The following is a 22,988-nucleotide window of genomic DNA, read 5'->3' as shown; positions in this document are numbered from 1 at the left end:
TGATATTCACATATGTATACATTGTGAAAGGATTCCCCTCATCAAGTTAAATAACACATCCATCACCTCACATATTTGTGTGTGTGTGTGTGTGTGTGTGAGAGAGAGAGAGAGAGAATGTTTAAGTTCTGTTCTCTTAGAGTATTTCAATTATACAATAGTGTTATCAACTATAGTCACCATGCTGTTCATTAGATCCTCAGAACTTATTAATCTTGCAACTGAAAGTTTATACACTTTTACCAACCTCTCCCTGTTTCTTTCTCCACACTCAACCCCTGGCAGCCACTTTTCTACTACCATGCAGCATTTGTCTTTCTTTATGTGGCTCATTTAATTGAGCATATTGCCTTCCAGTTTCGTCCACATTGTCACAAATGAAAAGATTTCTTAGAGCGCCTCATGTATTTTCGGTATTAAGGTCTATGTTTTGCAAATACTTTCTTGTAGTCCTTGGATTGCCTTTTCCTTTTCCTCTTTCTTCTTCTTCTTTTTTTTTTTTTTTTTAAGATTGATTTATTTGTCAGAGAGAGAGCAAGCATGAGCAGGGGGGCAGCAGGCAAAGACAGAGGCAGAAGGAGAAGCAGACTGAGCAGGGAGCCCAGTGCAGGACTTGATTCCAGGACCCTGGGATCATGACCAGAGCCGAAGGCAGATATGTAACTGACTGAGTCACCCAGGCGTCCTGCCTTTTCCTTTTCTTTTTTTTTTCTCTTTCTTTCTTTTTTTTTAAAGATTTTATTTATTTGTCAGTGAGAGAGTGAGCATGAGGTGGGGGAGGGGAAGAGGGAGAAGCAGGCTCTGTGCTGAGCAAAGAGCCTGATGTGGGACTCGATCCCAGGACAGTGGGATCGTGATCCCACCCGCAGACACTTAACCAACTGAGCCACCCAGGCATCCCTGCCTTTTCCTTTTCTTAAAAGTGTGTTTTGAAGTTTTAAAAATTGCTAAAGTCCAATTTATTAACTTTTTTTCTTCTATATTTTGTGTTTTTTGTGTACTATTTAAAAAATCTTTACCTAAATTTAAGGTCACTAAGATTTTCTCTTAATTTTTTTGTAGGAGTCTTAAATTTTACAATAAGGTCTGTTTTCCCTTTTGAGTTAAATTTTGTATATGGTGTGAGGTAGGGTTGAGGTTCATTTTTTTCATAGGGATATCCAATGTTCAAGTACCAATTGTTGAAAAGATTATCCTTTTTATATTAAATTGCCTTAGTACCCTTATTGAAAAGCTGTTTGCCATATATATGTATGGGTCTGTTTCTGCCTGTCTATTCTGTTTCATTTGTCTCTATGCCTGTTTTTACACCAATACCACTTTATCTTGATTACCATTATAATATCCTGTCCCATTGATGTATATATCTATTTAGTGCTTTGAAGTTTTCAGTGTGCAGAAGTCACCTTATTTAAATTTATTCCTAAGTATGTACTCTTGTAGACATGATTGTAAATTGGAATTGTTTTCTTAATGTCATTTTCAGACTGTTCATTACTAGTGCACAGAAATACAGTTGAATTTTATGTATTAGTCTTGTCTCTTGCAACCTTGCTTGAACTAGCTTTAGTTCTAATAGCTTTTTAGTGGATTCTTTCGGATTTTCTATATATAAGATCATGTTATCTGCAAATAGATACAGGTTTACTTCTTTTCCAACCTGGATGTCTTTGATTTGTTTTTCTTGCTTTTTGCTTTAGGCAGAACCTGAAATACAGTGTTGAATAGAAGTGGTAAATGTGGACATGACATCTTTGTTTTGTTCCCAGTCTTTAGGGGAGGTATTTAGTCTTTCATCATAAAGTATGATGTTAGGTGTGGGTTTTCATAGATGCCTTTCATCAGATTGAGGAAGTTCCTTTTTATTCCTATTTTGTTGTGTGCTTTTATCACAAAGAGATGTTGGATTTTGTCAAATTGTGTTTCTGCATCTGTTGCAAAATAATGTGGTTTTGTTTTTTGTTCTCTTGATAATTGCTATATTACATTAATTGAATTTCATGCTTTATATATTTGCCTAATTTTTTCGTTAAGGTGGGAGGGTACATCTGGACCTTGTCACGCCATCATGGCTGGAAGTGAAAGTTTTCAACTGTGTATTATTACTATCTGTGTCTTCTAGAGGAGCAATCTGAAGGCAGATTGTTGATGGTCACACAGCCAGCATTAAAAACCAGGTCTTTGTGGTTCCAAAGCCTCTGCTTTTACTACTGTGGTTTGGTTTAGTATTCTCATTTTTTGGCCTTTTTTTTCATATGAGTTAAATGAATTTTGATTTGTCAAATTGCTTAATATGTTTACTTTCATTATAATTTTATTAAGCCATAGTAGCTCCTATAAGCATATTAATCCAAAAACTACAGGTGAATGGTCAACTGCTGGGCATCTTTACCTGAGGCTATGAGCTGTCATTTGTAATTTTAAAATTCTTAATAATCAAGGTAAACTGAATCAAGAGTCCATACTAAAATTCTTGGAAGTATGAAACACTGCTTTAAAACCATCTACCAATTGCCACCCTGTCCGTCTCTTAATTTTTATTGCTTCTCTTCAAAAATCTGTGAAATTCCATTTTGAAATGTATTACATCAGGTCACCTGGGTGGCTCGGTCAGTTAAATGTCGGCCTTTGGCTCAGGTCATGATCGCAGGGCCCTGCTTGCTGCGGAGCCTGCTTCTCCCACTCCCTCTGCTCCTCCCCCCTGCTCATGTTTTCTCTCTCTTAAATAAATAAAATCTTAAAAAAGAAATGTATTATATCTATAAAGAAAATAGACAATCTGGTTTTCTTCTTGTTCTCTCATTCATTTAAAAGTGTTATGACGGGGCACCTGGGTGGCTCAGTCAGTTAAGCATCTGCCTTCAGCTCAGGTCCTGGGATCAAGCCCCACATTGGGCTCCCTGCTTAGCGGGAAGTCTGCTTGTCCCTCTTCCTCTGTCTTCCCCCCACATGCTCGCTGTCTCTCAAGTAAATAAAATCTTTTTAAAAATGTTATGATTGAATTTTCTTAGGGTAATCACATAAATATCTAAAAAGTTTACGTGAACTACTGTCACATACTTTCATACCCAAACATAATTTATGAGACAGAATCTCTTCCTGCCTTTGATTTTGTCACATGCCAGTATTTTCCAAGGTTGCCTGATCATAACAGTCATCTGATTTCTAAGGTTTTTCTTTGCAGGGTCTTTCAGTAAGCTGGAGTGGAGCTTGGGGAACTTTATTTTTTTATAGGTCCTCCAGGTGATTGTTAAGATCAGGAACTTTGGTTCAACATTCATCCAAGAATTTGTTCCTTCTTCAAAAGTAATTTTTTGTCATGTTGACAACTGAAGTCTCTGGAGTTGGGTAAACTTGGATTCAGGTCCTGACTGTATCAATTAGTTAGCCGAATGGCCTTTGGCGTTATTTTACCTTTTACTCTATTCGTTCATTTTTAAATTAGGCATAAGCTTACCTACATCTCAAAATTTTGATGAAAAGATTAAGTTAGTGTATGCATGTTTCGAAAGCAGTCAGTGCCATCTCTGGTATACTGTAAATACTTTGTAAAATATTAGAATTGTAGAGCACCACATCCTATTTATGTTCTATTTCTTAATTTTTCCTCAGTGCACTTTTGTTGTAGTATTACTAATCCAAGAGTACTAATAATCCAGTCATTTTTTCCTGTCTTTAAAAAATATATTTAAGTTCTACTAGAAATTTAATTCCCTTGAGTCATGTACCAAATATATTCATTTCAGATATAATTTTTTCTCATATATACTTATTGTGAATTCGTGGAGTAAATTAATAGTCATTTCAAATTCCTTCCTTCTTTTTTGTGTACATAGATGGTTGAAAATAAGTCACTGACTGGGGCATCTGGGTGGCTCATTCAGTCAAATGTCCTAGGATCAAGCCCTGCATCGGGCTCCCTGCTCAGCGGGGAGCCTGCTTCTCCCTTTTGCTCTGCCTGCTGCTTCCCTTGTGTGTGCTCTTGCTCTCTCTGTCTAATAAATAAATCAAATATTTTTTTAAAAAAAGGAAAAAAGAAAAGTCACTGACTGTTTAGTTGATAGCAACTATTACTGTAGCTTGAGTTATTCAGAACCTGATTTTATCTTAGATCTTTATCTATTATTTAGTAGTATAAAATTGGCTTTTATTTTCAGTTTCTTAATGGTGTCACTGATTGATTTTCAGTTGTAACATCTACTCATAATTACACTTGATTGTAATTTTTTCATGAGAAAAAGATATCCTTTTCCTGATTTATGGCAGTAGCCCTTTTCCCTTGTGCTGTGTACTCTTGCCTGCTCTTGGAATTTGCCTCATCATTTCTTGTGCCTCCTCGTTTGCTTCCTTCCTCTAGATTGCCTACTTGTGTACTCCCAATTGTGCAGATTGTTCATTCTGTCCTTCTGTAAATCTGCAGATTTCTTGGAAAGAGCAGGCCGAGCCAATTTCCAACACCTCATCATCCGTATTTTCTTGAATTTTTTATAATACCATTTTCCTCTGTGCTATATTGTATTTGCCTTTCAGAATGTTAACACTAAGTTTAAACGGCTATTCTGAATCTTTCCATTGTGAATGCTGAGGTACCTTTTTCTAGAGTATGCTGCACTATCTTGATTTTCTTTCTTTCTTTTTTTTTTTTTTAAGATTTTATTTATTTATTTATTTGACAGAGAGAGAGAGACAGCCAGCGAGAGAGGGAACACAAGCAGGGGGAGTGGGAGAGGAAAAAGCAGGCTCCCAGCGGAGGAGCCTGATGCGGGGCTCGATCCCATAACGCCGGGATCACGCCCTGGGCCGAAGGCAGACGCTTAACGACTGAGCCACCCAGGCGCCCCATCTTGATTTTCCTTCTGCTTTTCTAACTAATCCTTTCCCGTCCTCCCTTTTTCTTTTGCTGCCTATGTTTTACCCACTTCACCCACTTCACTTGTTCTTTTCCTCCAGTATCGCAATCATTATCATTGCTTCAACTGTCATCTCTCTAGTGACTCCTAGATTTGCATCTTTAGCCCCATCCCCTCAATCTTTATTTTTTATTTTTAAATTTCTTTTGAACTTTAATTGCAGTTTAATTAACATACGGTATTATATTAATTTCAGGTGTACAGTGTAGTGATTCAGCTGTTCTATACATTGCTCAGTGCTCATCACCTGTTTCACCCATCCTCCAACCAGCTGCTGTCTGGCAACCACCGGATTGTTCTATTTAAGAGTCTGGGTTTTTTTTGTTTCTCTGTTTTTGTCTTTGTTCATTTGCTTTTTTTTTTTTTTTAATTACACGTAGAAGTGAAATCACATGGTACTTGTTTTTCTTTGACTTATTTCACCTAGCATAATACTCTCTAGTTCTATCCATGTCATTGCAGATTGTAGGATTGTAGGGTAGTTTCTCTTTTTAACGTTTTGAGGAGCCTCCATACTGTCTTCCACAGTGGCTGCATCAGTTTGCATTCTCACCAGCAGTGTAAGAGCGTTCCCCCTTTGCATCCTTGCCTTTCTTGTTGATTTTAGCCATTCTGACTGGTGTTGGTGACATCTCATTGTAGTCTTGATTTGTATTTTACCTGATGATGCATGATGTTGAGCATCTTTTCGTGTGTCTGTTGGCCATCTGGATGTCTTCTTTGGAAAAATGTCTATTCATGTCTTCTGCCCATTTTTTAATGAATATTCATTTTTGGGTGTTGTGTTCTTTATATATTTTGGATACTAACCTTTATCAGATACATCCTTTGCAAATATCTTCTCCCATTCCATATGTTCCCTTTTAGTTTTGTTGATTATTTCCTTCACTGTGCAGAAACTTTTTATTTTGATGAAGTCCCAATAGTTTATATTTGCTTTTGTTTCCCTTGCCTGAGGAGACATATCTAGTAAGAAGTTGTTGTGGCCCATGTCAAAGAAATTACTGCCTGTAATCTCCACTAAGATTTTTATGGTCTCACATTTAGATCTTTAATCCATTTTGAATTTCTGTTCATGTATGGTGTAAGAGAGTTTTCCAGTTTCATTCTTCTTCATGTTGCTGTCTGGTTTTCCCAACACCATGTGTTGATGAGTCTCTTTTTTCCACTGGATATTCTCTCCTGTTTTGTCCAAGATTAATTGACCATATATTTGTGGGTTCATTTCTGGATTTTCCATTCTGTTCCATTGATCCATGTGTCTGTGTTTATGCCAGTATCATACTGCCTTGATCACTACAGCTTTGTAATATAGCTTGAAGTCTGGAGTTGTAACACCTCCAGCTTTGCTTTTCTTCTTCCAGACTGTTTTGGCTATTCAGGGTCTTTTGTGGTTCCATGCAAATTTTAGTATTGTTTGTTCTAGCTCTGTAGAAAATGCTAGTGCTATTATGATAGGGGTTGTATTAAATGTGTAGATTGCTTTAAGAAGCTTTCATTTATTTTTATTTTTTTAAAAAAATGTAATTTAAATTCATTATCGTTAACATATAGTGTATTATTAGTTTCAGGGTGCTTTGAGAAGCTTTTAAATTTGATGTAATCCCAGTACTTTATTTTTGCTTTTGTTTCCCTTGCCTCAGGAGACCTACCTAGAAAAATGTTATTACAGCTGATGTTTGAGAAATTACTGCCTTTTTTCTCCTCTAGAATTTTTATGAATTTAGGTCTCACATTTAGGTTTTTAATCCGTTTTGAGTTTATTTTTGTGTGTGGTGTAAGAAAGTGGTCCAGTTTTATTCTTTAGGATGTAGCTGTCTAGTTTTCCTAGCACCATTTGTTGAAGAGACTGTGTTTTTCCAATGTATATTCTTGCCTCCTTTGTCAAAGATTAATTGATTGTATAATCATGGGTTTATTTCTGGGCTCTGTCTTGTGTTCCATTCATCTGTGTATCTGTTTTTGTGTCAGTACCATACTGTTTTGATTTCTACAGCTTCATATTACATCTTGAAATCTGGGTTTGTGATACCTCCAGTTGTTCTTTTTCAAGATTGCTTTGGCTATTTGTGGTCTTATGTGGTTCCTCACAAATTTTAGGATTATTTCTTCTAATTCTGAGAAAAATGTTGTTGGTACTTTGATAGGGATTGCATTAATGGGTAGTATGGACATTTTAACAATATTTCTTCTCCCAGTCCATAAACATGAGTATCTTTCCATTTGTTTGTGTCATCTTCAATTTCTTTATCAATGTTTTATAGTTTTCAGAAGGTCTTTGACCTTTTTGGCTACGTTTATTCCCAGGTATTTTATTATTTGTGGTGCAGTTATAAATGGGATTATTTTCTTAATTTCTCTTTTGGCTTCTTCATTATTAGTGTATAGAAGTGCAAAGGATTTTCGTGTATTGATTTTGTATCCTGCGACTTTATGGAATTCATTTATCAGTTGTTGTAGTTTTTTTGTGATGCCTTTAGGGTTTTCTATATATAGTATTATATTATCTGCAAGTAGGGAATGTTTTAGTTCTTCCTTACCAATTTCTTTCTTGTCCGATCACGGTGGCTAGGACTTCCAGGACTATGTTGAATGAAAGTGGTGAGAGTGGACATCCTTGTCTTGTTCCTGACCTAAGGGGAAAAGCTCTCAGCTTCTCACCATTGAGTATGATGTTTGCTGTGGGTTTTTCATAGATAGCCTTTATTATGTTGAGGTATATTCCCTGTAAACCTACTATGTTGAGAGCTTTTACCATAAGTGTATGCTGTACTTTTGCAAATGCTCTTTTTCATCTGTTGAAATGATGATATAATTTTCATCCTTTCTCTTATTGATGGATGTATCAAGTTGATTGATTTGTGAATATCGAATCACCCTTGCATCCCAGGAATAAATCCCAGTTAATCGTGGCGAATGATGTTTTAATATATTGTTGAATTCGCTGATATTTTGTTGAGGATTTTTTCGTGTGTGTTCGTCAGAGATACTGCCCTGTAGTTCTCTTTTTTTTGTAGTGTTTTTATGCAGTTTTGGTGTCAGGATAGTGTTGGCCTCATAGAATGGAATTGGAAGGTTTTCTTACTCTTCTTCTTCTTTTTTTTTTTTTGGAACACCTTGAGAAGTATAGGTATTAACTCTTCTTTAAATGCTTAAACTTCATTGCTGGTAATCAGCCTGTTCAAATTTTCTATTTCTCCCTGATTCAGTTTTGGTAGATTATAATTTTCTAGGAATTTATCCATTTCTTCTATGTTGTCCAGTTTGTTCGCATATAATTTTTCATAATATATTCTTATAATCCTTTTATAATTCTTTGTATTTCTTTTGTGTCAGTTCCTTCTCTTTCATTTCGGATTTTGTTTGAATTCTTTTTTTTTTTTTTTTTGATGTGTCTGGCTCAAATTTTATCAATTTTGATGATCTTGTCAAACAACCAGCTCCTGGTTTCACTGATCTGTTCTATGGTTTTCTTAGCTTCTATTTAATTTATTTCTGCTTATAATCTTTATTGTTTCTTTTCTTGTACTGTTTTTTAAATTTTGTTTGTTCTTTTTCTAGCTCTGTTAAGTGTAAGTTCAGGTTGTTTATTTGACCTTTTTCTTGTTTCTTGAGGTAGGCCTGCCTGTACTGTTACAAACTTCCCCCTTAGAAGAGCTTTTGCTGTATCACAAAGATTTTGGACTGTTGTGTTTTCACTTACTTCCGTGTATTTTTTAATTTTCTCTTTGATTTCTTAGTTGACCGTTCATTGTTTAGTAACATGTTATTTAACTTCCATGTTTTTCTGTTCTTTCCAGATTTTTTCTTGTGTTTGATTTCTAGTTTCATAGTGTTGTGGTTGGAAAAGATGCATGGCATGACTTCGGTCTTTTGGAATTTGTTGAGACTTGTTTTGTGGCCACAACCGATGTTTGGAGTCAGTTACCTATTGCTTGATGATTGTATTCAGTGGAACTCACCAGCTCACCGCTTCTATCTCCCAAACCATCTGCTTTTCCTGCAATATGTATTTCAGATAATGGTATCACTAATTTCCCATTAACTAGACTTGGGAAAGTTCTGATCATTTACTTTGATTCACTGTATTATTGTTGTTGTTTTGAGTAATTCTTGTGTATACAGCAAAAAGATAAGTGGGTCTTTTTGACTTTTTCCCTCATTTCCCATGTATATATTCAACTGCAGATTCTACAGTTCTGTAGTCTCTTGTGTGTTTTTCTTTCTATGATGACTGCCACCAGGTTTTTTAAAATATCCTCTTCCTAAATATTTTTAGTTGGTATGCTTGCCTTTTCCCCCCTACTCCCTTTAAATTAATCTTTCTGCAGTATATTATTGTATTACCTCTTAGCTCAAAAACCTTCAGAGACTTTATCTTCAAGTCTTAGTATAAACACATTTCCCTAGCTTTCTTTAATATTATTTTATATTAAGAGTAGTAGCCATGTCACTATTATAAAAATAATTCCTTTTTATTTTGAAGATTTGAAGCAATATAGCAAAAGCAACTAAAATTCCACTCTCAGAAGTAGCCACCATATACATATACCTAATGGTAAATACCCAGACATCTCTCTAGAATAAGGTTCAGACTGCATGAATAGGTAACTTTAAAAAAATGGAATTATACTATATATGATACTTAAGAATAAGTATTAATCTCAATTTTATTTCGATTTTAAGAGATGGAAGTAAAATGGCAGTAAAAATTGAGGGAATTATTGATTTGTAATAAATGTTTCTTTCTCACAAAAGGTATTATTTTTCATAATTTCTTATAAAGTTATAAAAGTTATGAAAGATTAAGAGTTTAGAATGATCCTATTTACTACACTTTATTTAATTTTATGACAGTTTTGAGGAAATTAGCACCACCATGTCTTTCCATTGTCCCTAATCTCCTCCCAACAATTTTTCATAGTTTTATTATTTTTACATTATTAAGATAGATAACATTTACAAAATTTGCTGTGAAAGTATAACTTCCTTAGTATAGTTTTCCTTCTATATATAAATGGACTCACAGCTTCACTTAATTCTCCATTTATGAGTTGTTTGTTTTGACTTGTCTCTGGTTGGCTGGATTTTATTAACAAGTGATTTTTTCAGGAAGAACTTACATGTGCTCTATTCCTTGAGTTCTTCCATATCTAGAGCTGTGGCATTTCTGTCTGAATACATTTTCGCTAGAGACCAGGTCCATGGTTCATGTTTTTCCTTCAAAATGTTGTAGGCTTTGGGGCGCCTGGGTGGCACAGCGTATAAGCGTCTGCCTTCGGCTCAGGGCGTGATCCTGGCGTTATGGGATCGAGCCCCACATCAGGCTCCTCTGCTATGAGCCTGCTTCTTCCTCTTCCACTCTCCCTGCTGTGTTCCCTCTCTCGCTGGCTGTCTCTATCTCTGTCAAATAAATAAATAAAATCTTTAAAAAAAAAAGTTGTAGGCTTTATTTTTTCTAGCATTAGCTACTTCTGGGGAGAAGCCTGAGGCCACACTGATTTTTCCTCCTCTCCTTGTAGGTGATTTGCATTTACTACTTGGAGGCCTAAAAAGTCTGTTCTTCTTCCTTAGTGTTTTGTAATTTAATAAGATTTAATAAGGATATTCTTAGTATTGATCTTCTGGACATTTTTTCATGAAATAACATGAACTCTTTCAATTTTCAATTTGCTTTCTTTTTTTTCCATGGGAAATTTTCCATATTATATGTTGAAATATTTTCTTGTCTTTTTTTCCAAAGATTTTATCTATCTATCTATCTATCTATCTATCTATCTATCTATCTATCTATCTATCTATCTATGAGAGAGTGCACAGAGTGGGGGGAAGAGCAGGGGGTTGGGGTAGAGGGCTCCATGCTGAGTGCAGAGCCTGGAGCTGGAGGCAGGGCTCAGTTCCAGGACTCTGAGATCATGACCTGCTCGAAACCAAGAGTCCAGTGCTTAACTGACTGAACCACCCAGGTGCCCCCTGTCTTTCTTAACTATAGAAGTTATTCATCCTTATATTTGGCCATCTTGACTTGTTCATTCTATTCATAGCTTATTACTTATACATCAGTTTTCATTTTTAAGTTCTGCATTAACTTATCATAAGACTTGCCTCTATCAGTGATTTGATTTTTTGCCATCTTTATTTGCTCCATGCTTTTTCTACTTCAGTGATAGTGTTACTTTTGTCCTCACTTTGTTTCCTTAGCCTTTTAATCTTTTATTGTTTTGTTGTCTTACCATTTTTTTGTACCTTTAAATTCAGGTTTTTGTTAACTTATTTTATATTACAAAGTTTGCCAAGGGAATTTTCTGGTTTTACTTGGGTTATGTTTTCTTCCAGATTGGGTTTTTTATTTTCCTATTAACTTCTGATCTATTTATTTATTTATAGCTTTATTGAGTTATAACTGACATATCAAAATTGTATATATTAAGATTTACAGTGTGATGTTTTAATATACATATACATTGTGGAATGATCACAGCCCAGCTAATTAACATATCTATCACCTCTACTTAATTACCATTTATGTGTTTGCATATGTGCACAGAAAATTGAAGATCTACCTTCTTAGCGAATTTCAAGTCTTGTTAAGTGTCATCACCATGCTGTACATCTCTAAAACTTATTCATCTTGCATACTTGAAACTTTGTACCCTTTGACCAACATCACAGTTTGAAATTTTTACCCAGCTTTTGCACACTCTTCCCTCTAACTTTATTTTACTTATTTATTTTGTCTAGAGCATTAAGTCCCATTTGTTTTTCTTTTGTCTTGATTATGCTTAATATGTGAGCCCTGGTATAGTATGATTCATTTTCCTTGAGTACAGCTGTTCGTCTTATACTTTCAGTACAGTCTGAAGGATGGTTATTATCCTACTTTAAGTGGCAAGGTGGCAAGGTGATTGGGAAATCTTGTTAGAATTATATTAAAACTCTCTTGTCTGAGATTTTTAACATTTCTAGTGATAGGTTTTATTCCATCCAGCATGGATTCCTGGAGTCTGTCTTTCTGTCAGAGTGAGTCCCAGTGTTTAATTTCCTGTTTTCATCTGCCATTTTCACAGTAGCATGCATTCCCTCTTGCTTTCAAAAATGAGAAATTTGATCCCAAGTGACTTTTTCCACCTTTATCTTTAGCTTAACTTTGCTCATAAAAACTATGCTTTCTAGCAAAACTTGGCTGATAAGTATCAGTATATGTGAAGTTAAGGATGTCGTAGATGTTTCACTACCTTGTTCCTAATTGTCACTTATTTGGTATATGTTGAAGAAAAATGATTTGTTGCTTATTTTAAGTTTGTTTTCCCAAACTCATTAGAATAACATGTATGTACTATTTAAATCTTAATGTAATTTATGTAATTGCAAATTGTAATGAATTAAGTAGAACTTTATGTTTTTGTAAAGTCTCTTAATTTGTTTCTTGACTTAAAAATATTTTAGTGGCAGATCTTTATTTATGATAAATCAATTCTTACTAAGGCCTGTAGGTTTCTTATATACACTGGATTACTATCCATTTTTGAGGCAAATATTAAAAGAAAAGACTCTTTTTGTTTTATGCCTTATTAGTGGTTTATATTACTATGACATACTGCTGTTAGGTTTCTTATTTTTGTGGTGTGTCTTAGAATTAACTTGATTTGATACTCACTTTCTTTGTTTTTATTGAAGGTAAATGAAATTGCCTTCATAAATACCCTTGAAGCCCAGAATAAGCGCCATGATGTCTTATCAAAATTGAAGGAATATGAGCAGAGGCTTAATGAGTTACAGGAAGAACGTCAGCGACGACAGGAAGAAAAACAAGCACGTGATGAAGCTGTTCAGGTAAAATTTTATTTGGCAAGCAGTTACTGCCATTTGCCATATCCTAGGCTCTGAGCTGTGTGCTGAGAATCCAAAAAAGGGTTAAAACCTAGTCTCTGGGGGCGCCTGGGTGGCTCAGTCGTTAAGCGTCTGCCTTTGGCTCAGGGCGTGATCCCGGAATCCTGGGTTGGAGCCCCACATCAGGCTCCTCTGCTGGGAGCCTGCTTCTTCCTCTCCCACTCCCCCTGCTTGTGTTCCCTCTCTCGCTGGCTGTCTCTTTCTCTGTCAAATAAAGAAAATCTTAAAACAAACAAACAAAAACCTAGTCTCTGACCCAAGGGTGCATGGTTTACTATAGCACCTGGAAACATGAAGTCTGATTGCCAAAAGACAAGGTGTACTCCTTCAGATAAGATAATCAGTGCTTTCATCAATACATAGCAGTCATAGAGTTTGAATCTCTGTCCTCAATCAGATGAAGACTAAATTGCTTTGGACAGATGATTATTTTTTGCTAATTGGGTTTTGTAAGAATATGCTCCTTCTCTTCCACTTAAAAAAGGATTGTGTTTGAACCAGTATATGTAGCCTTACAGAACTGGGCAGTCTTTATGCTTATGACAAGGAATACCTGTCTTTTACTGGACAGTATCATCGGATACTTTAATTGCTTAGCTTTTGTCCTCTGTAGTAAACCGTAATTTAGCTACCATTTTGGGATAGGAAGAAAGGTTAACACATAAATTGTACTGGTATTTAAAAACTATTTTAGATCTTCTTCAGTAGAAAGTCTTGCCCATAAGACTCTTTTAGGACTTGACTTCTTTTTTTTTAAACTGATGTCAAAGATTTTATTCAAGTCAATTAAATGGTGAGGGATTCAGTAAGATGTTAACAACCAGTTTGAGAGAGAATTCAAAGAATAAACCCATACACAGGTGATCAGTAATGCTGCAATGAATTTGTTGAACAGATACAAAACTGTTCCAACAGTCAGACGCAACCATCAGCAGATGACCAGCCCTCCCCACAATCACAGACATCACCATCCTTTTCCTACAACTCACAGTTGAAACTTAGCTCAATGACACTTAGTGACAGACCAGCAAACAGGGTACACCCTGTGATTGTGTCTTTCCCATATTCAGTGCTTTCTCAATTTTCCCACCACAAAAGGCTGAGTAAATCCACTAAAAGGAGCCCATTGCCAAAGTGTAATGTCTGGTAAATTATTCCAAAAATGTGCTAAAGTTCTCAGTCACATCAAGTATGTATTCTGAATTCAAATTATATTTGTATCGAAGACTGTATTAGAAAAATAAATGTTTTTAGAGGAGGGGGATGATTTTTTTGAGGTAGAAAACATCCTCAAATGTGAACACGCACCTCCATATAAGATAGAAGCTACAGTTTGTTCACACTGAAAAGATGGTACGGCTCTGAGTTTGCTTTTGAGTAGAGGTCCACAGAGAGATTTTGAGGCCATAGAAGTACTCGATTTATTTAAGAAAGAGGATGATTTCTCTAGGCTCATCCATGACTTGGCATTTCTACTCAGATTGTAAACCAAATACAGTTACCATCTCTCTTATCAGTTGCTATGGCACATTAAGACCAACACTTAAAAAAGTGAAGTAGTTTAGGAAATATGTGACTAGGACATATACATTCATACATATATAAGCATATACATATATATAAACACACACACACACACACACACACACACACGCATTTTACGTTTTACAGCCAGGGGTTAGAAAAGCTAAAAAGGAAAAGAAATGAACACAAATATAATTTCACATTGTCTTGGAAAAGGAAGTATTTTACATATATACATGCATGTATAAATACACACATATATACATACATGCACAAGTACTCATATACAACCATGTATATGTATGTATGTATATTTGCTGTATATGACTCTTACATTATTATTCAAATATGATGACATATGATTCACATAGTGTTTATGATTATGCAAATGAGTGTTTTGATCTCTGTTCTGGACTGTTTCTGCTTTGCTGTCTCTGAACTGTGTCGCGATTTGTCAGCACTAACCAGAGTACGCCAAGCCCATATGAGATGAGAAGGCCAACCTCATGGGTTGGAAGGACTACTCATGTGGTGATTTTCCTGGGTGGCATGGGTCACCAGAGTGGGTGCAGAGGCCATGACGCCCAGAGAGGTGTGGCGGGCTGTTCACTTGTAGGGCGGCAAACTGAAAGCTTGGGCTGGAAGTCGACAAGGATGGCCTTGATGTCAAGTGTTGGTGCGAGTTTCCATCTGGAACCTTGAGCACCTGCATGCCAGCTGCAAGGGCCTTCACACTATTAGGAGTGTCTTCAAAGACAAAGCACTTCTCCTTGGGAAGAGGGGGGAAACTTCTTTGCACAGGCTAGAAAAAAGGACTTGACATTTTTGATGTAGAGAACAAATTTTGCAGTATTCAAATATAAATGCAGATATACTTTGTTATGATCAATATTTGTTCACTATTCAGTGATCATTTATTGCGTAACTACTATAAGCCCTATGCTGTGCTGGGCTCAAGGACATGAAAAGGATACATCGCTGTTCTCAATGGAGAGACGTGTAAACAAATAATAACCCATTAGAATCAGTATAACAGGAAAGGTATTCTTGGAAGCACAAAGGAAAACCCTGTATTCAAATTGAGAGTGGCAAGAACATGAAAAAAATCAGGGAAAGCTTCCTAGAAGAGGTGATAGCTCACCTAAGGTTTGCAAACAATGAGACAGATGCAAATGAGAAGCAGGCATTCCATGCAGGAGATACAGAGTACTACTACCCTGTAGGGTTAGGGAACAGGTCCTGCAGAGCTTTGTTATGTTAAAAATTGGAGATGTTATTAATATTTCATGCTTCTTTATGTTACTGGTGGTTTTAGAAAGTTAAAATATCTCTCATCTATGGAACATAAGAACTAGGAAGATCGGCAGGGGAAGAAAGGGATAAAGAAAGGAGGGTAATCAGAAGGGGGAATGAAGCATGAGAGACTATGGACTCTGAGAAACAAATTGAGGGCCTCAGAGGGGAGGGGGGTGGGGGAATGGGATGGACTGGTGATGGGTAGTAAGGAGGGCACGTATTGCATGGTGCACTGGGTGTTATACGCAAGTAATCAATCATCGAACTTTACATCAGAAACCAGGGATGTACTGTACGGTGACTAACATAATATAATAAAAAAACATTAAAAAAAAACTTCTAAATAAAGTACTTAAAGATAAAAAAAATTAAATAAAATATCAATACATTTTTAAAGTTCATTGATTATTTGCTGTTTGTGGGCATTGGCAGACATTTCCATATTCATCTCTGATCTCTATTTGATTTGAGTTCAGTGTTTTATTTTAATCTGAGTGCTAAGCTAATTTGTGTTAAAAAATACAGATTATGCTGAGTGAAATAAATCAAGAAGAGAGAAACAATTATCTTATGGTTTCACTTATTTGTGGAACATAAGGAATAGCAGGGAGATCATTAGGAGAAGGAGGGGAAAAATGAAGGCGGGGGTGGGGTGGGGTGGGGGGGGTGGGGACTCTGTTGTGATGAACCATGAGAAACTATGGACTCCGGGAAACAAACTGAGGGTTTTGGAGGGGAGGTGGGTGGGGGGATGGGGTAGCCCAGTGATGGGTATTAAGCCTCGTATTGCCTGGAGCACTTGATGTTGTACACAAACGATGAATCATGGAACACTACTTCAAAAATTAATGATGTACTGTATGGTGACTAACATAATATAATAAAAAAAATAGCTGGTAAAAAAAATACAGAATGATTTTATTGAAAAACTTCAGCTTTTCTTCTCTAAGGAGCAGCAAAAATTTTTATTTATTTATTTATTTATTTATTTATTTATTTATTTATTTATTTATTGTTTTTAAAGGTTTTATTTATTTATTTGACAGAGAGAGATAGACAGAGAGAGAGGGAACACAAGCAGGGGAAGTGGGAGAGGAAAAAGCAGGCTTCCCAGCAGACGAGCCTGATGCCGGGCTCGATCCCAGAACGCTGGGATCCTGCCCTGAGCCGAAGGCAGACGGTTAACAACTGGGTCACCCAGGCGCCCCTTATTTTTATTATTTATAAGTTATTTCTCTATTAACTAATACTCTTGAATGATTAAATAAAATAGAATTTTTGAAATTTTAATATGAGATGTCTCCAGCTTTGCGCTGTTACTCTGGGATCATTTTATAAAAATCATTTTGTAAATTATGTGTTACTTTTGAGGAACAGTTAGGCATTAATAATTCAGAGATAATTAAGACATGATCCTGTCACACAATGTGAAAGTGTTGTGGAACTATGTGTAAGCTACAGAGGTATCACAGTGGAGGGAATAATTAACTCTGTTGGTAAGGGGATTGTCAGGTAAAGTTCTCTGAAAGAGGTAACTTTAGCTGGGTTTTTTGGGGAAATAGATGAGTAATATTGTATATTTTGAATAGAAGTATTTGGTTCCTTTTTTTTGGATTCATTTTGTGGATCTGAAGATTTGAAATATAATAGTTATATTCCATTTAAAAATGATGACCCTTGTTGGATAAATTAGAACATTTTTTAAAGCTGAAAGGAAAGGAGTTCTTTCTTGAAAGTAGTAAGGGATTTTCTATACTCACTAATACTTTAAAAATTGTTTTTGACTGTTTAGAATCTTTTTTTATTAAAAATGTGGAATTTTCCTATGGATTTAATTTTCAATGTAAAATTTAAAACCTGTCACGTTTAATTGACCTATAGGATGTTGGAAAAGTCCACTGGTAATGTATAGCATATATATAATTAAAATTTTTTTTAATGTGTAGTCATTACTAGATGTGCAAGGCACTACTGCCACACGTTCTCTAGATAAAATAATTGTTAAGGTCCTCTGTCTCCTTTACTTTCACTACTTTTACATTTTAACATTCCCATAAACTATTACAGGCAATTGTGATCCTTCTTTCCTGTAAGTAAAATACTAAGTAAATGCTTCATCATATATTCTCAATTTGCCATTTTTCTTACGTAAATTATTCATTAGTTTTAAGTTCAATTTCCTTAGATATCCTGCCTGCCCCTTTGCTCTAATCATTTGAATTGTAGGCCTAAAAGTGTAGGGATTTGTATTATCTATTCTTATGCTTCCATAAACAAATCCCTGACTATGAAGCAAAGTATATGGGGTTTCAGAGGTTTCAAAAGGCTGAAGAATTAGGTATCTTTCTAATTCATTATTTGTATGTATACAGATTTATAATATTTATATTTTATAAAGGTTTTTTTTTTTGCATACTTTAAGGTTCTATTTATATTACATTCTGGAAATGGCAAAGTATAGAGGTAGATATCAAGTCAATAATTTCCAGGGCTGGGCGTGACATGGACTAACTATAAAGGTACATGGGGAAACTTTGTAATAATGGAAATATTCTGTATCTTCATAGCAACAGTGGTTACACAACTGTATCCATTTGTTAAAAACCTATGTAATTGTACACCTTAATAGAAAATTTTACCATTTGCAAATTACGTTTCAATTACCATGATTTAAAATAACTTAAATGATGTTCTTTATGTTCATTTCCGCATCAAGGTTTTTGAAAACTTTTTTTTTCTTTTCAAGGTCAGGTATGTTTTATTTTTTTTCTTCTTTTTTTTATAATAATTTTTTATTATGTTATATTAGTCACCACACAGTATATCCTTACTTTTTGATGTAATGTTCCATGATTCATTATTTGCGTGTAACACCCAGTGCACCATGCAATGTGTGCCCTCCTTAATACCCATCACCAGCCTATCCCATTCCCCCACCCCCCCCCCCCTGAAGCCCTCAGTTTGTTTCCCAGAGTCCATAGTCTCTCATGGTTCATTCCCCCTTCTCTTCACCCCCCCTACATTCTTCCCTTTCTTCTCCTACTGATGTTCCTGCTATTTCTTATGTTCCATAAATGAGTGAAACCATATGATAATTGTCTTTCTCTGCTTGACTTATTTCACTTAGCATAATCTCCTCCACTCCTACCCATCTTGCTGCAAATGTTGGGTAATCGTTCTGTCTGATGGCTGAGTAATATTCCATTGTGTATATGGACCACATCTTCTTAAACCTTCAACAGATGAAGGGCATCTCAGCTCCTTCCATGATTTAGCTATTGTGGACAATGATGCTATGAACATTGGGGTGCATGTGGCCCATCTCTTCACTATGTCTGTATCTTTGGGGTAAATACCCAGTAGTGCAATGGCTGGATCATAGGGTAGCTCAATTTTTAATTTTTTAGGAGACCTACACGCTGTTTTCCAAAGTGGCTGTAGCAACTTGCATTCCCACCAACAATGTAAGAGGGATCCCCTTTCTCCACATCCTCTTCAACAATTGTTGTTTCCTACCTTGTCAATTTTTGCTGTTCTAACTGGTGTAAGGTGGTATCTCAATTTGGTTTTGATTTGAATTTCTCTGATGGCTAATGATTTTGAACATTTTTTCATGTGTCTGTTAGCCATGTGTATGTCTTCATTGGAAAAATGTCTGTTCATATCTTCTGCCCATTTTTTGATTTGTTTATTTGTTTCTCGTGTACTGAGTTTGAGAAGTTCTTTGTAGATCTTGGATACTAGTCTTTTTATCTGTAGTGTCATTTGCAAATATCGTCTCCCATTCCATCGGCTGCCTCTTAGTTTTTTTGACTGTTTCCTTGGCTTCCTTGTGCAGAAGCTTTTTATCTTGATGAAGTCCCACAAGTTCATTTTTTCTTTTGTTTCTCTTGCCTTTGGAGATGTGTCATGAAAAAAGTTGCCGTGGTTGATGTCAAAGAGGTAACAGCCTATGTTCTCCTCTATGATTTTGATGGATTCCTGTCTCACATCGAGGTCTTTCATCCATTTGGAGTTTTTCTTTGTATATGGTGTGAGAGAGTGGTCAAGTTTCATTCTTTTGCATGTTGCTGTCCAATTTTCCCAGCACCATTTATTGAAGAGACTGTCTTTTTTCCACTGGATGTTTTTTCCTGCTTTATCAAAGATTAGTTGCCCAAAGAGCCAAGGGTCCATTTCTGGGTTCTCTCTTCTGTTCCGTTGGTCTATGTGTCTGTTTTTGTGCCAGTACCATGTAGTATACCTTGAAATCTGGCATTGTGATGTCCACAGCTTTGTTTTTCCTTTTCAACAATTCCTTGGCGATTCGGGGCCTCTTCTGGTTCCACACAAATTTAAGGGCTGTTTATTCCAGCTCTTTGAAAAATGTCATTGGTATTTTGATCGGGATGGCATTGAAAGTGTAGATTGCTCTGGGTAGCATAGACATTTCAACTATGTTAATTCTTCTGGTCCACGAGCATGGAATATTTTTCCATCTTTTTGTGTCTTCCTCAATGTCTTTCAAGAGTGATCTGTAGTTTCCAGAATATAGATCCTTTACCTCTCTGGTTAAGTTAATTCCGAGATAACGTATGATTTTTGGTGCTATTGTAAATGGAATGGATTCCCTAATTTTCTTTTCTTCAGTCTCATTGTTTGTGTATAGAAACGCAACTGATTTCTGAGCATTGATTTTGTATCCCGCCACATTACTGAATTGCTCTATAAGTTCTAGTAATTTGGGGGTGGATTCTTTTGGGTTTTCCATATACAGTATCATGTCATCTGCGAAGAGAGACAATTTGACTTCTTTGCCGATTTGAATACCTTTTATCCCTTTTTGTTATCTGATTGCTGTTGCAAGGACTTCTAGTACTATGTTGAATAATAGTGGTGAGAGTGGGCATCCTTGTCGTGTTCCTGATCTTAAGGGAAAGGATTTCAGCTTTTCCCCATTCAGAATGATATTTGCTGTAGGCTTTTCATAGATGGTTTTTGTGAGATTGAGGAATGTACCCTCTATCCCTACACTCTGAAGGGTTTTAATCAGGGAAGATGCTGTATTTTGTCAAATGCTTTTTTCTGCATCAGTTGAGAGGCTCATATGGTTCTTGACTCTTTTCTTTCTGATATGATCTATCACACGGATCGATTTACGAATGTTGAACTACCCTTGCATCCCAGGGACGAATCCCACGTGGTCATGATGGATAATCCTTCTAATATACTGTTGGTTCCTATTAGCTAGGATATTGTTGAGAGTTTTGGTGTCCATATTCATCCGGGATATCAGTCTGTAATTCTCCTTTTTGATGGGGGTCTTTGGCTGCTTTGGGGATCAAGGTAATAGTGGCCTCATAGAATGAGTTTGGTACTTTTCCTTCTGTTTCTATTTTTTGAAAGAGCTTGAGGAGAATAGGTATTATTTCTTCTTTGAATGTTTGGTAGAATTCCCCGGGGAATCCGATAGGCCCTGGACTCTTGGGGAGGTGTTTGATCACTGCTTTAATCTCTTCATAATTAATCAGTCTGTTTAAATAATCAGTTTCTTCCTGTTTTATAGGTTTCCAGGAAGGCATCCATTTCTTCCAGGTTGTTAAATTTATTGGCATAGAGTTGTTGATAAAAGTTTCTAATGAACCTTCCTATTTCATTGGTGTTGGTCGTGATCTCTCCCCTTTCATCATAATTTTATTAATTTGGGTCCTTTCTCTATTCTTTTGAATAAGTCTGATCAGTGGCTTATCGATCTTATTTATTCTTTCAAAGAACCAGCTTCTAGTTCTGTTGATCTGCTCTACTGTGCTCCCGGTTTCTAATTCATTGATCTCTGCTCTAATTTGATCAGCTGCTTTCTCATGCATGGGTTAGGTCTTTTCTTCTGTTCCAGCTCCAGCTTCTTGAGGTGAGCATATAAAAACTGCATTTTAGATTTTTCTATTCTTTTGAGTGAGGCTTGAATGGCTAAGTATTTTCCCCTTAGGACTGCCTTTGCAGTGTCCTATAGGTTTTGGACCGATGTTTTCATTTTCATTGATCTCCAAAAATTGCTTAATCTCCTTCTTAATTAGCTGGTTTACCCAATCATTCTTGAGCAGGATGGTTCTTAGTTTCTGTTTGAGTTTCTTCCAAAGTTTTCCTTGTGATTGAGTTCCAGTTTCAAAGCATTTTGTTCTGAGAATATGCAAGGAATAATCTCATTCTTTTGTTATCAGTTGAGACCTGTTTTGTGACCCAGTATATATAGTATTCTGGAGAAAGTTCCATGTGCATTTGAAAAGAATGAGTATTCTGTTGTTCTGGGGTCTAGTGTTCTGTATATATCTATGAGGTCCATCTGGTCTAGTATGTCATTCAAAGCTGTTGTTTCTTTGTTGATTTTCTGCTTAGGTGATCTGTCTATTGCTGATAGTGGAGTGTTGAGGTCCCCTACTATTAATGTATTATTATCTATATGTCCCTTTATTCTGGTTAAGATTTGGCTTGTGTATCCTGCTGCTTCCCTGTTGGGGGCATATATATTTATAATTGTCATATCCACTTGTTGGATACATCCTTTAAGAAGAATATAGTGTCCTTCTGTATCTCTAACTACAGTCTTTAGTTTAAAATCTAATCTGTCTGATGTAAGAATTGCTACCCCAGCTTTCTTTTGAGGTCCATTGGCATGAAAAATGTTTTTCCATGCCTTCACGTTCAGGCTGGATGTATCTTTAGGTTCAAGATGAGTCTCTTGTAGACAGCAAATGGATGGGTCATGTCTTTTTATCCAATCTGCAACCCTGTGGCATCTTATGGGAGCACTTAGGCCATTCACATTGAGAGTGATTATTGAGAGATATGATTTGAATGATGCCATGTTGCCTGTAAAGTCTTTGTTTCTATAGATTGTAAATTTCTGTTCTGTATCAGTCTTGGGGCCTTTTTACTTTTATGGAACCCCCCTTAATATCTCTTGTAGGGCTGGCTTGGTGGGAACATATTCCTCCAGTTTCTGCCGGTCTTGGAAGGTCCTTATCTCTCCATCAATTCTGAATGACAGCCTTGCTGGAGAAAGTATCTTTGGCTGCATGTTCTTCTCAGTTAGAGCTTTGAAAATACACTGCCAACTGTTCCTAGCCTGCCAGGTCTCTGTAGACAGGTCTGACGTTTTTCTGATATTTTTACCTCTGTACCTATGAATTTTCTTCCGCCTGGCCACTTTCAAGACTGTATCCTGCGATCTAATATTTGCGAAATGCACTATGATGTGACATGGTATAGGTCTGTTCTCATTGATCTTGGGAGGGGTCCTCTCTTCCTCTTGGACATGGATGCTTATTTCCTTTGCCAGATTAGGGAAGTTCTCAGCCTCAATTTGTTCTAATATCACTTCTAGACCTCTCT

At 36.2% G+C, this 22,988-nt stretch overlaps 1 protein-coding gene across 8 annotated transcripts in view; it reads left to right on the top strand.

Moving 5' to 3' along the window:
• Window positions 1-22,988, top strand: part of SCAPER (S-phase cyclin A associated protein in the ER) — a 514,000-nt gene that overhangs the window by 141,385 nt on the left and 349,627 nt on the right. For all 8 annotated transcript variants that reach the window (XM_045795116.2, XM_045795115.2, XM_087856756.1 and 5 more), the window contains one exon: window positions 12,588-12,743. In XM_045795116.2, the coding sequence (XP_045651072.2) occupies window positions 12,588-12,743 (156 nt within the window). The remainder of the gene's footprint in view (window positions 1-12,587; window positions 12,744-22,988) is intronic.

This window comes from Ursus americanus, chromosome 28, assembly GCF_024610735.1.
Source record: "Ursus americanus isolate L20-20 chromosome 28, mUrsAme1.1.p, whole genome shotgun sequence".
NCBI classification, from domain to species: domain Eukaryota; kingdom Metazoa; phylum Chordata; class Mammalia; order Carnivora; family Ursidae; genus Ursus; species Ursus americanus.
This window is presented reverse-complemented; position numbering and strand designations above follow the sequence as displayed.